The 15,777-nt window shown below is 37.6% G+C and overlaps 1 protein-coding gene across 2 annotated transcripts in view; it reads right to left on the bottom strand.

Moving 5' to 3' along the window:
* Positions 1 to 15,777, bottom strand: part of UNC5C (unc-5 netrin receptor C) — a 403,063-nt gene that overhangs the window by 110,790 nt on the left and 276,496 nt on the right. For both annotated transcript variants that reach the window (XM_043871228.1, XM_043871229.1), the window contains exon 4: positions 15,050 to 15,153. In XM_043871228.1, the coding sequence (XP_043727163.1) occupies positions 15,050 to 15,153 (104 nt within the window). The remainder of the gene's footprint in view (positions 1 to 15,049; positions 15,154 to 15,777) is intronic.

Raw genomic sequence — 15,777 nt, 5'->3', positions numbered from 1 at the left:
CGTCTGAATTCCTCATCTGCTTCTTACCAATTTCTATTGATTAAGGAGTCCAAGGACCCTGGATGGTAATAGCTTTACCTTGGAGACTTAATCCCACTCTAGAGGCATACTGAACTTCCTGACGTTTCCTCAGCTTTTCCCTCTGATGTGATCAGCAGACCACGGCCACTTCATACCTTGGTACTGTCTCTGCACTCTACCCAGAATGCCTTTCTCCTCCTTCTCTGCGGAGACAATTCCATTCCTTCCTGAATGTTCACCTCAGAAGATGCTTCCTGTTTAAAGCCTTCCTTGTCTCTCCTTTTTTAAGATAAATTTATTTTAATTGGAGGCTAATTACTTTACAACACTGTAGTGGTTTTTGCCATACATTGACATGAATCTACCACAGGTGTACATGTGTTCCCCATCCTGAACCCCCCTCCCACCCTCCTCCCCATCTCAATCCCTCTGGGTCATCCCAGTGCACCGGCCCCGAGCACCCTGTGTCATGCATCGAACCTGGACTGGCGATTTGTTTCACATATGATAAAATACATGTTTCAATGTCATTCTCCCAAATCATCCCACCCTCGCCCTCTCCCACAAAGTCCAAAAGACTGTTCTATACATCTGTGTCTCTTTTGGGGTCTCACATACAGGGTTATCATTACCATCTTTCTAAATTCCATATATATGCGTTAGTATACTGTATTGGTGTTCCTCTTTCTGACTTACTTCACCCTGTATAATGGGCTCCAGTTTCACCCACCTCATTAGAACTGATTCAAATGTATTCTTTTTAACAGCTGAGTAATATTCCATGGTGTATATGTACCACAGCTTCCTTATCCATTCGTCTGCTGATGGACATCTAGGTTGCTCCCATGTCCTGGCTATTATAAACAGTGCTATGATGAACATTGGGGTGCACGTGTCTCTTTCAATTCTGGTTTCCTCAGTGCGTATGCCCAGCAGTGGGATTGCTGGGTCATACCCTCCTTGTCTCTCCTAAGCAAAATCAGTGTGTTCCTTTTATGTGCAGCTCTGGCACTCTTTTCAAACCATTTATCACAGTACTGTAATAATTTATGTAGAGTCTGTGGACACCTACCACAAAAGCTCTTGATAGTCTTACTTTATATATATATATGTATATTTAAAATATATATTTATAATATGTACCTTGTGTATGTATCAGTGTATATGATACAAACAATATGATTCATTTTGAATACATTTTGTATGCACCCTATCAAGCATAATGGGCTTCCCTTATGGCTCAGCTGGTAAAGAATCTGCCTACAATGCAGGAGACATGGGTTCAATCCCTGCGTTGGGAAGATCCCCTGGAGAAGGGAAAGGCTACCCACTCCAGTACTCTGGCCTGGAGAATTCCATGGGCTTTATAGTCCATGGAGGTCACAAAGAGTCAGACATGACTGAGCCACCTTCACTTCACTTCACTTATCAAGCATAATGCCCCAGCAGAGATGTTAAAAAATATATTGATCATTTATCCAATTAATATTTGTTGAACATCTACTATGTGGCCTCACTATTCCTGGAACCTGGGATTCATCAATAAACCATATAGAGTCTGTTAAAAGTGATTTTTCAAGAGAAAAGAAAATAACATATAAACAAATAAACATACTGGATAATTTCAGTGGTGCTAAAGTCTAGAAAAAATAAATCAGCATTATACAGTGCTTTAGATCAGGAGTCAGAAAACTTTTTCTGTACAGGGCTACATATTTAATATTTTTTAGGCTTTAGGGGCCATATAGTCCCTCAACAAAAACCACAGACAATATGTAACTGAATGAGCAGGGTTGTGTTCCAATAAAACTTCATTTACAAAAGCAGGAGGTGGGTCATATGTGGCCTGTACAGTATAGTTTGCTGACCCTTGCTTTAGATAACAGACACGGCCTCTCTTAAGAGGTGACTACACACTAGGACATGAAAACCTAGAAAGAGCCAACACTGAGCCAGAATGTTCCCGGTACAGAGAAGAGCACTTGCAAAAGCTGTTGTTGGAAACACAGAAATAAAGCCATCATGATGAAGTGTGGTCAAAGAAAGCATGGATGAATATATGAACAGAGACATGAATGAGTGAGCTTTATCCATGTGAAAAAACTATTACCATAAGCAGTAAGGTTTTGAAAATAAGCATTCCCTCAATTGAGATATGCTGCTACATTTAAAGATAAGAAACGGACATGATTGCACAGGAAAATAAAAGTCAGTAAGATCTACCCAAAATTAGTTCACTCTATGAATATCTATGCACCAAGCACTACTGCAGGTACTAGAAATAAGGCAAAATATTTAATAATTATGACTGCTGAAGTTTCAGACAATTACAATGTTGGATTCCATTGATTCTTAGTAATATATACATTTTTTGACTCTAGAAGTGGAAAGATTCATATGACTTCTAAGTACTGAAAGTGTGAAAGTGTTAGTTGCTCAGTTGGGTCCGACTCTTTGTGACTTCATGGACTGTAGCCCGCCAGGCTCCTCTGTCCATGGAATTCTCCAAGCAAGAATACTAGAGTAGGCAGCCATACCCTTCTCCAGGAGATCTTCCTGACCCAGGGATTGAATCCAGGTTTCCTGCATTGCAGGCAGATTCTTAACTGTCTGAGCCACCAGGGAAGCAAGTTCTATTTATCACAAACTATCACAAAAGTAAGAGCAGTACCAGGATAGATAAAAATGACCTATAGTATATACCAATTAATTTAATTTTAGAAATACACTTTGGCAAAGTTCTTGAACATTAAATATTTAAAAAGCATTGAGATATTCTTTATTAATGGATCTTAAGTGGAGTTTAACTTCTCTTTTACATTCTAAAATTCTAACTATTTTAAGAATTGTGTATAAATAGTAACATACAACTCAAGTAAATATGAGTACCCCACTTTTGGAAACTCAGTGAGATGACTGTTGTTTAGTCACTAAATCATGCCCAACTCTTTTGCAACCCTATGAACTATAACCCGCCAGGTTCCTCTGTCCTTGGATTTCCCAGGCAAGAATATTGGAACGAGTTGCCAGTTCCTTCTCTAGGGGATCTTCCTGACCCAGGAATCAAACCTGCGTCTCCCACATTAGCAGGCAGATTCTTTACCACTGAGCCACACAGGAAGCCCTCAAGAAGATAATTATATTAAAACAAAGAACTTTTCCCATAAAATAACCTTTATCTGGATATTATATGATTAGCTCATGAAAACTGGTCAAATAAGGCTACACATGATGTGTCATTTTTAATGAACTAAATTTCAAAATCATGCAGTCAATCAAGCATTTTGTTATAGAAAAAAACATGGGCTTTGGACCTGGCCAGACTTGGCTCTGTATTTTGGTCCTCCCACTTGCTGATTCAGCAGTCATGGGTAGGTTGTAAGTTCCTAGGATCAGAAGCCTCACCTGTACAATGGGAAAGATCGTTTCTTCCAGGCTTGTGGGAGGATTTAATGAACTATGGAAGGTAAAGCACTTAGAGTTAGGAGAGAGTCAATAAATTTAATTGCCTCTTCTCCAACTTTACCCCAAACAGAACTACATCCATCTGCACTAATGTATTTTCAATGCTGGTGTTTCAGTGTTCCTCAGTGTCTTTATTAAGAAGTACATACGACTGAGTGACTGAGCAACATATGTTTATACTCATAATACCAAACGGGGGGAAAAAAAAAACACAGAGAAATTTTTCAGTTTTCCACTACATAGGACTAACGGTGTTGGTTTGTGGGACTTCATTCATAAAACTCTCCTGATTAGGAAGTTCCTCCTTATTTACAACCCCAGTCCCCTCTAGAGTAGGTCATGTTTCTAGCCATCCTGTAAGAGGACTAATTCCCAGCTGTTATGGTAAGATGAGAAACCGTTCAGAAATTCCTCCAACAGGTCTTTCAGTCCTGTTAATGCCTTCAGCCTGGCACAGAGTTCTGAAAACCCTAACATGATTTTATTAATGATGAGTGAGTCCCAATTTGATTATAAGTTTTAGGGCTACAGCATATTGACCCCATATTGTGTTTTCCCAGAAAAGGTGTGTAAAACTGCCATCCTTTCCTGTGTGTGGTGTGATTTAAGGAACAACTTTTTTTTTATGGCTCTTACATGCATGGTTTTATAGTTTTATTGTTACTGATATTTTATAAAATTCAGAACTATTGGCTCTGTAAGTGCTGTCAGGGGAAGAGAAGTTGTGCAGAAAAACATGGAGATCATTTTTCAAGGGCTCAGGCTTGCATAACCTCTTCTGAGCAGTTGCTGGAGCATTCAAGCACCCTCATCTTTCAAAATTCTATTATCTTTTCCCTAAATACTTTATTTTCTCACTGTGATTTTTGATTTACATCACCAGCAAAGATAGGAAAGTGGATTAACATTTCAGATGGGATAAATAATCCCCATGTTTAATCTTGGCTTCCTACACTCATTTTCTCACCTTTATTCACTTCTCTTTCTAGTGAAATATCATAAAAGCTAGGTTACCTAAGACAGACTTCAAAACTCCCAATGTTGAGTATATAAAGTGGGGGACCCATTTCCACAACAATTATTTTCTAAAAATTACTTATCTCAAGTTACTTTCTTTATGGGTTACTACTAACATTGTTTAAAACCTAACTATGTTCATGTTTTACTAGTAAAAAATAAAATATAAACATTTGGGGCAGAATGATATAATAAAAAGTAAAACAACAACTACATCCACTTCCTCATTGCTTTATCCCTTCCAACCCCCTGGGCAAAAGGAACATATCCCAGATTATTCATGTATTAGGGGCTTTACAGAAATGCCTTGCACTAGCATTAGCAAGCTCAACTATTTCCAAATATATTAAAAGTCTTCTCTCAGTTTTTCCTTTAAGTGTCACAGTAAGAAGAATCTACAATCTGAAATTCATTCTTCTTTTCTGGCCAACTGTTTATAAAAGAATGATAGTGACAATACAATATTTGGAACCACTATAATATAAACATTATAAAAACAAGGATGATGTTTTAACCTTGGATGACAAAAGTACATAGTTTAATATTATCAAATGTTAGGAATGTAAGCCATATTTTGCTAGAGTGCATGTACTTTCAATTCTAAACAAAAGCTTTATCTGAGAAGTGGTCAGGATACATTTTGACTACCTTCAAGAAGGCTAATGTGTTGGTTTCATAGGTCTTGTCTCCATTCTGCCAGAAACAACACAAGGGCAGAGGCATTACTCACATTATGAAATAATTAGGCTACAACCACATCTCTCTAAACCCCTGCCCAGTATGGACTGTAAATTCCAATAAAACAACAGAAGCAAATTCAATTTTTCCATTAATCAGAAAACTCCAAAATTAAGACACATGGAAACATATAAGAAGAAACTGTAACAGATTATAAATCCAATAGTGATTTACATGTATTTACAACACCTTCAATATAATCCTATAGGCTGAATTTTGTGATTTCTTTTAGGGTGCTCTTTTATATCAATAAAATTGAATTCTTTTTGAGAGTTGTAAATACTTAATAATTTGTTTCTTTCTACAGTTCAGGGTAAATGACATACCTACATTTTACTGATAAAGAAATGTAAATTTATTTATTTATTTTGTAAATTTATTTATTTTGAAAGAACAGACAGACCACTTAAATTCTTTGTAGAGATACTTTAGAAACAGACTTTGGTCAGGAAATTGCTAACAGGGAGAGGTGCTCAGACACCCAAATAGCTATTGGCACCCTATGCCCTCTTGATAGATGAACTGCTAACCATGTGATTGGCTAAAGAACCGTTTATCCGTATACGTAAATAATAAAGAGCATCTTGCAGTTTTCTTTTCTATTTTACTCCCCTGTGAAAGACAGATGTGTTGTGTCTAATTATTCTCTGATTGGTATCTGGAGAAACATTAACATAATTGGCACATTTGTTCTAATTAACAAAGGGAAACTGCCACATGCCACCCAATATGAAAAGTGAGTCCAGCAAGCATTAGCTAGAAAAATCCACAGCAATCAAAAAGGTTACTCTGTTAAACTCAAACTGGGGTCCCGCAAGTCAGAGCTCGGAGGTTGAAAATGACTCAACAGAAGAGAGAAGCAGGTGTACACCTGAGAGAATGAAGATTCAGCCTAGAGTTGTTGCATGCAGGCATATTAATCATACAAATGGGAAAAGCAATTACGGGACAATTATCAAATGCACACTGAGCCAAGCCACGCTTCTAGAAGAAGCATTAGCTAGAAGCTGGGAGTTGGCCAAGTTTTACTGACTGGTTTAGAAAGTGACAAGTTTGAACTTTTCCTTATTTCTTTGTTTTAACCTTCCCCTTTAGACCAGGGGTTCTCAAATTTTGTTGCATTTTAGAATCACATGGGGAGCTATTAAAAACTTATTAAAAATAGTGATACTCAGCCTGCACAAAACACCTATTGAATGAGTATCCGTAGCATGAGCTATAAGCATCAGTATTTTCTAATGATCCCCAGATGATCCCAATGTGCATCCTAGTCTTTGAGAACCAGTACTGAAGAATGGTTCTGATCATTTTGCTAAAATGCAGATTCTAATTAAGTGCCCTATATGGGGCTTGAGATTCTGCCTTGTTAAGAAACTCCCAGGTCAAGTCAGTACAGATATTCTATGCATCAAGCCTTGAGTAGTAAAGTTTTGACAATGCTAAAAAGATACTTATAGCTAATAAGCATTCTGTAGACTTTCACCAGGTAGGATTTAGCTCCAGTGCCCCAGAGTTTGAAATCACAGAATGATCTGCTGGTGTCTCACCCTGACAACAGGTGTTTCATATGTCCAATCAAGAAAGTCTTCATGATAGACTGCAAATGAATGCTTTTTACCCATTAAAGTTATGGGTAAAAAGCATCTTAAAAGAAGCAAAAGGCCATTAAAAAAAAAAGTATACAAAGAAACTCTCCTTGTCTCCCAAGTCTACTGTTATGATACTATATCTAGTCAAGAATGGAAAGCTACTTTATTTATGCAGCTATTTGCTTCTCAGACTGGCAACAGCAATAAGACATTCATTCACTTCTGTGTTAACCACTGTCCAATATACTTTGTACCTTTCAGTAGCTTTATGAAAGTATTTGTACTATTGGTCTTCAAGCATGGTCTTTAGATAACTGTACAAAGAAAAAAAGGCCAGAGAATCTTAAAAAAAGCCAAGTACAAATAAAACCATGCCCCACAGACTTAACAGAAGCTGATAACTAACAGAAATTCTTGAGCTTGTCTTACAGAACAGAAAGGGGGCCAACTTGTCAAAACCTCTTTGCTTACAAACTGCCTTCACTGATAAAGCATGTTTCAGTATTTCTTTCCCCTACCCCCGTCTTTTAATTACATACCTTCCCAGCTTCCATGCAGTCCAGTTGTTTTAAAGGAACTTGAAACCAGCTCCTGCCCAGTGCAAGCGGCTAAGACTGGTTGGGACCCCTGACACTAAAACCGGACTTTTGACCAGTTTTAGGCGGTGAGTGGCCTGTTGACTAGGGAAGACTGGAAACTGCACCCTCAGGTAAGACTGGGCATCTTCAGTTTGAATATGTATTAGCATTTAACAGAGATGTGCCTGCGCAGACTGCTCATTCCCGCCCCCTTGTGCCACTTCCACCAATCACCTTTCCCCAACCTAAGACCACCTTGCTTGTCCCATAAGTATCCCACTCGCTCAACCTGGAGGAGGCGGAGCTAAAGCTTGTTCTTCATCTTCTTACTTGGCTGCTTTGTGAGTATACTCTTAGCTGCAAATCTCAGTGTCTCAGTGACTGGTTCACTGCAAGTCTGGCGTAGGGATTTGTTTAGTAACAGAAACGACTGACATTTTGCAACTTCTGCAAACAGAAGGACTTTGCTAAGAAAGGGGTCCTATTTTCCTGCTGCAGAAACACTCCTTTAATTGGACACATGTCTAGCTCATTGGCTTCCCATGTGGCTCAATAGTAAAGTATCTGCCTGCCGGTGCAGGATGCATGGTTTCAATCCCTGGGTGGGAGAGATCCCTTGGAGCAGGAAATGGCAATCCACTCCAGTATTTTTACCTGGAAAATTCCCTGGATAGAGTCTGGCAAGCTGCAGTCCATAGGGTCGCACAGAGTGGGATGAAATTGAGCGCTGGCACACAGGCACCTGCCTCATTGCTTTTGAGAGGTGAATGTGTGTGAGCCACATTTTAGATGTGAACTTGTCTTGAAATCTGAATTTTTTTTCTAAACCTTAAATTCTACTATGAGGAGATAAAAAGCATGCTGATAAATGAATCAATAGTGACAATCACCAAAAGATCCCAAAGTAGAATGACTCTGATAATATCTTACAAGCAAAATGACACTGAAATGTCCTTAAAATGCTAACTTTTTCAGGGCAAAAGACCTATAATTGATTAGTCACGAGATAGCTTCTAACCAGTCTTTACTATAAACTTTCAGATTAAGTAACTCTCAGCATTTACCAACTAAAAGTGTTTGGACTCTTGCTAAAACTGATCACTTTTTAAAAACACTGCTTTTTTGCTCTCTGTGACTACCACTTTTCTTCCACAGTGAGTTTACAATAAATAGTGCCTCTAGGCATATGAAGAATTACTGAAAGAAATTTCAAAGCCAAAGAATTTATCTAAGGGGAAAAAAATTTTTTTTTTTTTTCCCATGAAATAAGGACTGTAGAAATAAAAGACCCTTCTGCCCTGGGATCATGGGCAGATTATTGCCACTGCTCAGGGTAGGTTATTGCCTGTTGCTGAAGCACCACTGAGAGAGACAGGTTGTATTTGAAAACAGCTGAAGTCTACTGACCACTGATTTTAGGTCATCTTAGAAAAGCTCTACTGTTTGCTCTCTTTTTAGCACAGAAGATTTCACTTTCTTCTGAAGAACCAAATACTTTCTAAATTTTATTCACTTAATAAAATAAAATTTAAAATCCATGTTCAGAATTTCTATTCCCAAAGGAATTAAAATATATCCTTTGTTTCTCCACCTTTCTCTTATCTCTTCTGCCCTAAGACCAACAACTATCTTCTGTTGTGTGAAGTACAAGATCTCCTGAATGGTGTCTCTGCTTCCATTCTTACACTTTTAAAATCTGCACTCCCTATAGCAGCAAGAATGAGCTTAGAAATAAAATGTATCAGGTTGTGTCAATTCCTCACTTAAAATCTCCAGTGATGGCATATATTCAGAAACAAAATCCCTTCGCATTACCTCTGTCCCCAAGCTCATCCTGACTCTCTGACTGAAGGGCTTTCTGCCCTCCTTCTGGTTCACTCTGTCTCAGAGACACTGGCCTCCTTTTTAATCTGTAACCACATTCTGAGGTATTCTGCTTCCCTGCCTGGAGCTTCCTGACCCAGATCTTTTCAAGTCTGGCTCTTTCTTGTCATTCAGATCTCAGCTCAAATGTTATTTCATCAGATAGATTCTCCTTGAACTTTAAGTGACTCCTGATCCCCAACAACCATCAGCCTTCTCAGATATGACCTGGTCGTATTTCCTTTAACTTATAATTATCTGATTATATCTTGTGCTTTTATATTTTTTCTTGTTTTTAGTGTTTTATTACCATTTAGGGACTTTGCCATGTATCTCCTTCAAATAGAAGAATATCTAGTACATGGTGAGAGGACAATAAATATTTCTAGAATAAATGATTTAGTGAGTAAAAATAAAAACTGGATTTTGTACTATAGGCTCAAAGGAACCACTGTATATGTGCAGAGGTCATGCCACAAATCTATTATAAATCAAAGAAAGTTTATTAGGGCTGATAATCATCTCATAAGCAAAATCCCTTCTTGTTGTTACAAACATGCTAGGAGAAAATTCCAATAGATATCACTGGGCAATGAAAGCAATATCTCCCTCCAAATTAGTATTCAAACTCTTCTCTAAACCTCTTTTGGCTACAAAGAATATAAAGCACAGCTTGGGAGACAATGTACCTGCATGGAAATGCATCAATACGAAGTTCTGGTTATGGGGGAATGGCAGCAAAACATGCATGTCTCTCATGAAATGAAGTGTTCAGTGGTCATATTAATAATCAATTAGATGGAGAACCACCTGATGCTATACATTTGGAGAAGCCTCCAACTGCCAGCCGCTTTTCCCCCTGGCATTATCAGCTTAAAAATTCTCTATTCTTATACACTTCACCCCATATTTTCCCACTTGCTAATTAGAGATGCAAATGTTGATAAATAAGATGACACTTTTTAAGCACAATTGGGTCAATAAGTTGAACATGGTGTCCTGTTCCTCCAATTAGACTCCTATGAGAAATAGTTCAATTATAATTAGCAGAGCAATTATCCCCTTGTTTAAGGTGAAACAAATCACAGATTTATTTTAGTGAAAAATTCAGTTTTGCTCCTTATGTCATGCCAACAAATGTCATATCCATTGATGTTTTGATCCCAATACTCTCCAAAAGAGAGAATCTGATGAAATAAAGCATCTCTGAGTATATTTCTGGCTCACCATATGACAGAAACATTTTCCAGGCATAAACCAAAATGAGCAAGGAGGGATTTATCTCACAGAGTTCTGCCATTATGCCACTGGAGCAACCCAGCACCCGTTCACGGGCATATTAAATTTCTGGTTTCTTTGGGGAGATGAGAGATTTCTGCTAAAGGAAGGCAAATGCCTCCCCAGAAATGGAAGAAATTATATTTTTGGCTTGATCCTTGCAAAAGACTTATTAAAAATACTGAGGAATACCATTTCAGATTATTTCTGGGATTTATTTTCTTTCTTTCGCAGAGCCTACTTTTAATTTTAATATAATTAATATTAACCTGTCCTATAGTCCATGAACTAAAGTAACTCCCAATGGCCTTTTGGAGTGATCCAAATGGTCCAGTGGGTTAGAACCCTTCTGACTGACTGACTCCCTTACTCCACCTGCACTGAGTTCTCTCAGCATACATCTTCCATGATGACAAACATCCTGTTTCTGGAAAGTTCCATTTCCTGAGGTGCAGCTTCTCTGTCACATCCAACAGGGACTCTTTATTTCATTTAATTCAATGCACTCAGAGAATCTACTATGTAACCTACAGTCTGCTTGTGTTAGAGACAAACATGAACAAAAATCCCTTTTCTTCTTATTTCATCCAATCTAGTCAAGCAGGCAAAGGAGTAAACAGACATATTTTGACACAGATAATAAATAGTTGGAGCTATAAAAAGTCAGAGAACATAGGGGCTGACATTCAGGCAGCTTTACTGCTTTATTCATACCAGGTATTAAATACTGAAATAGCTCTATATCTGCTGATTAATAGCTAAGTACCCCTCACCCCGAGGTGCTGGCTTCTGGGGATCCCTGGACCATACTATGATGCAGCAACTAAAGGGTTTGCGCCTTTGATACTGCAGAAGGCCCCCAGATGCTAGCCCTGTGCTAAGGAAGCTGTGTGGCTGATAAATATTTAAATAAAGAAAATGAGGAAAGGGCCTGGCAAGTTGGCCAGGGGAAGGAACAGCCAAAACTAGAGCTCTGAAACTCTTGTGCTTCATCCCTGAGGTACCTGCAACATATTTTTTTTTCTTAACCAGTGAGTACTAAGAAGAGTTCTTTGTCAAAACTTTCACCACCTGGAGAGGTGGAGTACAGGGGATCCTGAGTTGGTCTCTTCCCCCTGAGACTTTCTTTGGCACTCTCTTTCCTTTTGCTTGGAAAAGGAGAACTTCCGACAGTAATCCCACTCCAAATTCCCTCCTTTGGAGGAAACACAAAGTCTGGTCCAGTGTTCTAGGCCCACGATGACTGAACAAATAACTTTAAAAATCAGTAAGAACAGCAGCACATCAGGTCTTGGTGCAGATTTCCACAGTAACAACTCATCTGTAGAGTAAATGTGTTACATAAATAAGGGAGTTTCCTTATTTTAAAGCTCAGACTTGATCTTCATTTGTAGCATTTGTGGATTCTAATCAAAATAACTGGTTAGAAGACACAGGAGGGAATCTCTGGGATTCCTCATCGGACATAACCTTCATCACTGCATACACTACAGCGCCCATCAGAGGCTCAATGTGCCAGTGACTACAGTGAACTTGAGGTTGAGTTCAGTCTTCTCTGAATCAAGAGGTGATAACATATTTAATATTAATAACAACAGTAATGTCTCTTGAGTTCTTCTACATGTTCTAAGTGATTTATTTGCATATATTATCTCATTTAATCTTCAGCTATATTCTGGAGAGACACTGTTATTATCTCCAGTTTGTAATTTAATTAAGGAAACTTAGGTATAGGAATTGAAATACCTTGCTCGAAGTCCAACAGTCAGAAGTGATGACATGGGGTTAAGCCTAGAGTTCTGAATGGAAATTAGTTTAACGCTCTGTAGCAAAAATTAAAACCAAAATAGAGGAGAAAATTAAATGTTATTTATTACCACAGAAATTCCTGTGCCATTATTTGCACCAAAGGTGATGCTGCTGTAACTTAAGATTAGTAGAGCCCTTTAGAAACCTACTGACTTATGTGGGAAGGAAATTATTGCCTCTTGATATTTTACAAATAATGAACTTGACTACCTATTCGATGGCACTAGACATATACTTACTAAACAAAGATAAATTGAATCAATCAACCATGTATTTGTTGAGCATGTAGTAGCTGAGGTTTTCAAAATCATTTGCCTAGAACACAAAAGAAGCAAGAATCCTTGCCAGTATGGCCTGATACCTTAAAGGCTGATTTTGTTTATGGTAACACATGAAAGTTTTACCTTCTGGTTTCCCTTAAGATCAGTATTTCATTTTATGCTATTTTTATGCTTTTAAATTCCTCAAACAAATAAAATATTAGATTATGAATATGTATATCATTAAATTAAAATAATTTTATAATCCCATAATTCACCACATTATATTTCATCCCTTTGTCTTTTTTCTGCTCCTCTTGAGCAAATGACAGTTGCAATGTGTCACGTTAAGGTATACATTAGATTTCTGATCTTGGTGATTCTAAGGATGTTGGAAATAATCTACACAGGAGTTTATAAGCCTGCTCTCAAGCAAGTGTTTTTGATCTCTCTCCTGACTTAAAAAAAATCACATTAAATATAGTTCTTTGAATGTCAAATGGGTATATGATTTTTGAGCTTGCCAAGTGTTAATTGGTCTCTTCCCCAGTGATGATACTGATAAAATTCACAGCCAATTAGTTTGCAGTCATGAATCTTTACTCCTTGACAAAGTGAACTACTTTGCTGAGGAAACTAAAAAAAAATGAAGAAGTTACTAGAATCTCCTAACTGAAAATCTCTGCAGGGATCTACTCACTTTAAGAAACAATGAGTCAAGAAGAGTCTATGGACACTCATGTTACTCAGGATATGTTTTGGTCTTTAAGGCAATTTAATGGAGGAGGTTTGCATTAGAATTTTAGAAATATGATTAAGGAGAGAGATGCACTTATTGTCATAAGTGAAATGAAACGTTGCATAGGGAAGAGCTGTTTCCTTTCTAATCACAATAAATCATCCTGTGAGTCAGTGGTGGAAGATAAGGTTTTAGTGTGGTTGGATAAAACAGAAGTAATCATGCGTAGTCTCTGGCACAGTGCTAGAAAGTGCCATGGGATATCAGATACAAGACAAAAACCAACTCTCTTCTTTCAAAGTGAAAAAATGGAAATTTCATTAAAAGTGCCACTCAGAGTCTTGCATTGACTCTGAGTGGAGATGTGAATGGTATTGACAGAAAATGGAGTCATTTGTAAGGGCCCTGCCTAAATTTCTAATTAATTTATTATTATTATTATTTTGGAAAGAGCTATCAGATGTTTAATTTTGTTGTCATGGGACACTATAACTGTGCTGACTCTCACTTTTGCCTGAACTTTCAAAGGACAGAAAAACTATGGAAATCTGATAGTGCATTGATTAACTATTAAAAAATTTTGGACAATGTAGTAAGTCTTAGTAATATTATTTTACAATTTCATAGACAGGAAAAAGTCCAGGCTTACTTTTACAAAAAATCAGCTGACCCATATACAGGCCCAAATTGTAGCAATTTAAAAAATGCTTCTTTCCATAAATGCAATAAAGAGTAAAGATTCCAAAGAACTCAGTGTAGTTTAGAGGCTAACATGGACCACCAGCAAATTGGCAGTTATGTTACTTATCAAACTAAAGCTTTTCTGTGTTTGTAGGATACTGGATCTGCCAGGACAATAGTGTTTGATGTATATTAGAATGTCTTCTGATAATCATTAACAGGGTAACATTTTTCAGAGTTTGGAATTAGTTGAAATGAAATAAAAGACATGGTATTAGATGATTGTCCTCTGCAGTGTGCTCTAAATGGTGTCTCAAGGAGAGCATAGGACACTCTTGCGGTCATGGAGGCCCATCCCCCATGGACAGGCATTTTCAAAGGGCAGTGTATTGTCTGGTGCTAATAAGAAATCATGGTAGAAACCTGATTTATGATATTTCATGAGCTTTCAATAGGCTTTGTTTCACCAAAACCAGAAAATGAAAATTAAGAGCTAATGGAAAACTTACAGGATGAAACTACTTGACATTCCTCAAACATGTTTTTATTCATGGTGTGTGGCTATGGCTTTTAGGTACGTTCCTGATTACATCACAGGGCAGGACACATACATGTGGAGAACACAGGCTGTCACACACACACACACACACATGCACACCCATCTTACTTTTTGTGCATAGCATCAAGAACAATAGTGAAATTGATGGCACATTATTAAGTCAGGCCATCTTTCTTTATGATTAGTGCCAGATAAAATAAAACAGTGTTTCTGATTTCTTGACAAAATTAAGCCAAGCTGCCTGTGGCTTTGTCCAGTGGGGCATTCTAATTGACTCCAAGCCATTAATCAGTTCCCAATCAATCTAGTTTGCCAGTAGCAAGCAGTTAGGACTCCATTACCAACCATTCATCACGCCATACCCTAATTCACTGCACCATTAGCCATGGATTAGGCCTCTCTTAGAATAACTAAGTGCCAGTTGCTAAATGCAAAGAATTTTTGCTTCTCACCTCAGCCACTGGGATCCCTTCAGGTGGTCGGCACTGCAGCAAGACTTCCTGTTCCAAGGAGACTTCCTTTCCCAGAGGTTCCTGCTCAAATGTTTTTCGTAGATCTGGAAAGCACAAGTCGTAACATACAAGACAAAACTAATTAACATTTATTCATTTCTAGAAAGCACAATAATAAACTTGCAGTTTATTATTTTCTGTTTCTTTGTGGTTTTTAATCACATTAGTACTGTGCCATAATGTGGCTGATTATATTCTATGTAGTGGAAATTATGAAATTTAGAGATTACTAGCTGTTCCTACTTTAATCTTCACTGGAATGCTTTGGAGATCCTCATTCTAACAACTAGTGACACTCATTCATTATAGTTTGCTAGTATTTCTTAACAATCAACTATAACAATCACATTTTTAATCAAAGGAATCCCATTGTTATGATTCTTATTCATAGAGTCCCTTAGGTATATTAATATTCTTTCTTTCTTTACAATAGGTACTACTGAAGTTGCAACAACTCTGAGATCTTTTGATAAATAACTCAAAAGCAAATTTCTATTTCAGAATGAAAACAGAATGCTGGAGTCCTGGAGAAATAAATATAGCTTCTTGAAGTATCTCAAACATAAGATAGAGAAAAGAGTAACTATTGGGATGGGTCCAGAAATATCTCAATATGTAATTATGTCACCATTCTCCAATTAGAAGATTAAATAGTTATTTCTGCTTAA

The sequence above is a fragment of the Cervus elaphus genome, chromosome 17 (assembly GCF_910594005.1).
Source record: "Cervus elaphus chromosome 17, mCerEla1.1, whole genome shotgun sequence".
Classification (NCBI taxonomy): Eukaryota; Metazoa; Chordata; class Mammalia; order Artiodactyla; family Cervidae; genus Cervus; species Cervus elaphus.
This window is presented reverse-complemented; position numbering and strand designations above follow the sequence as displayed.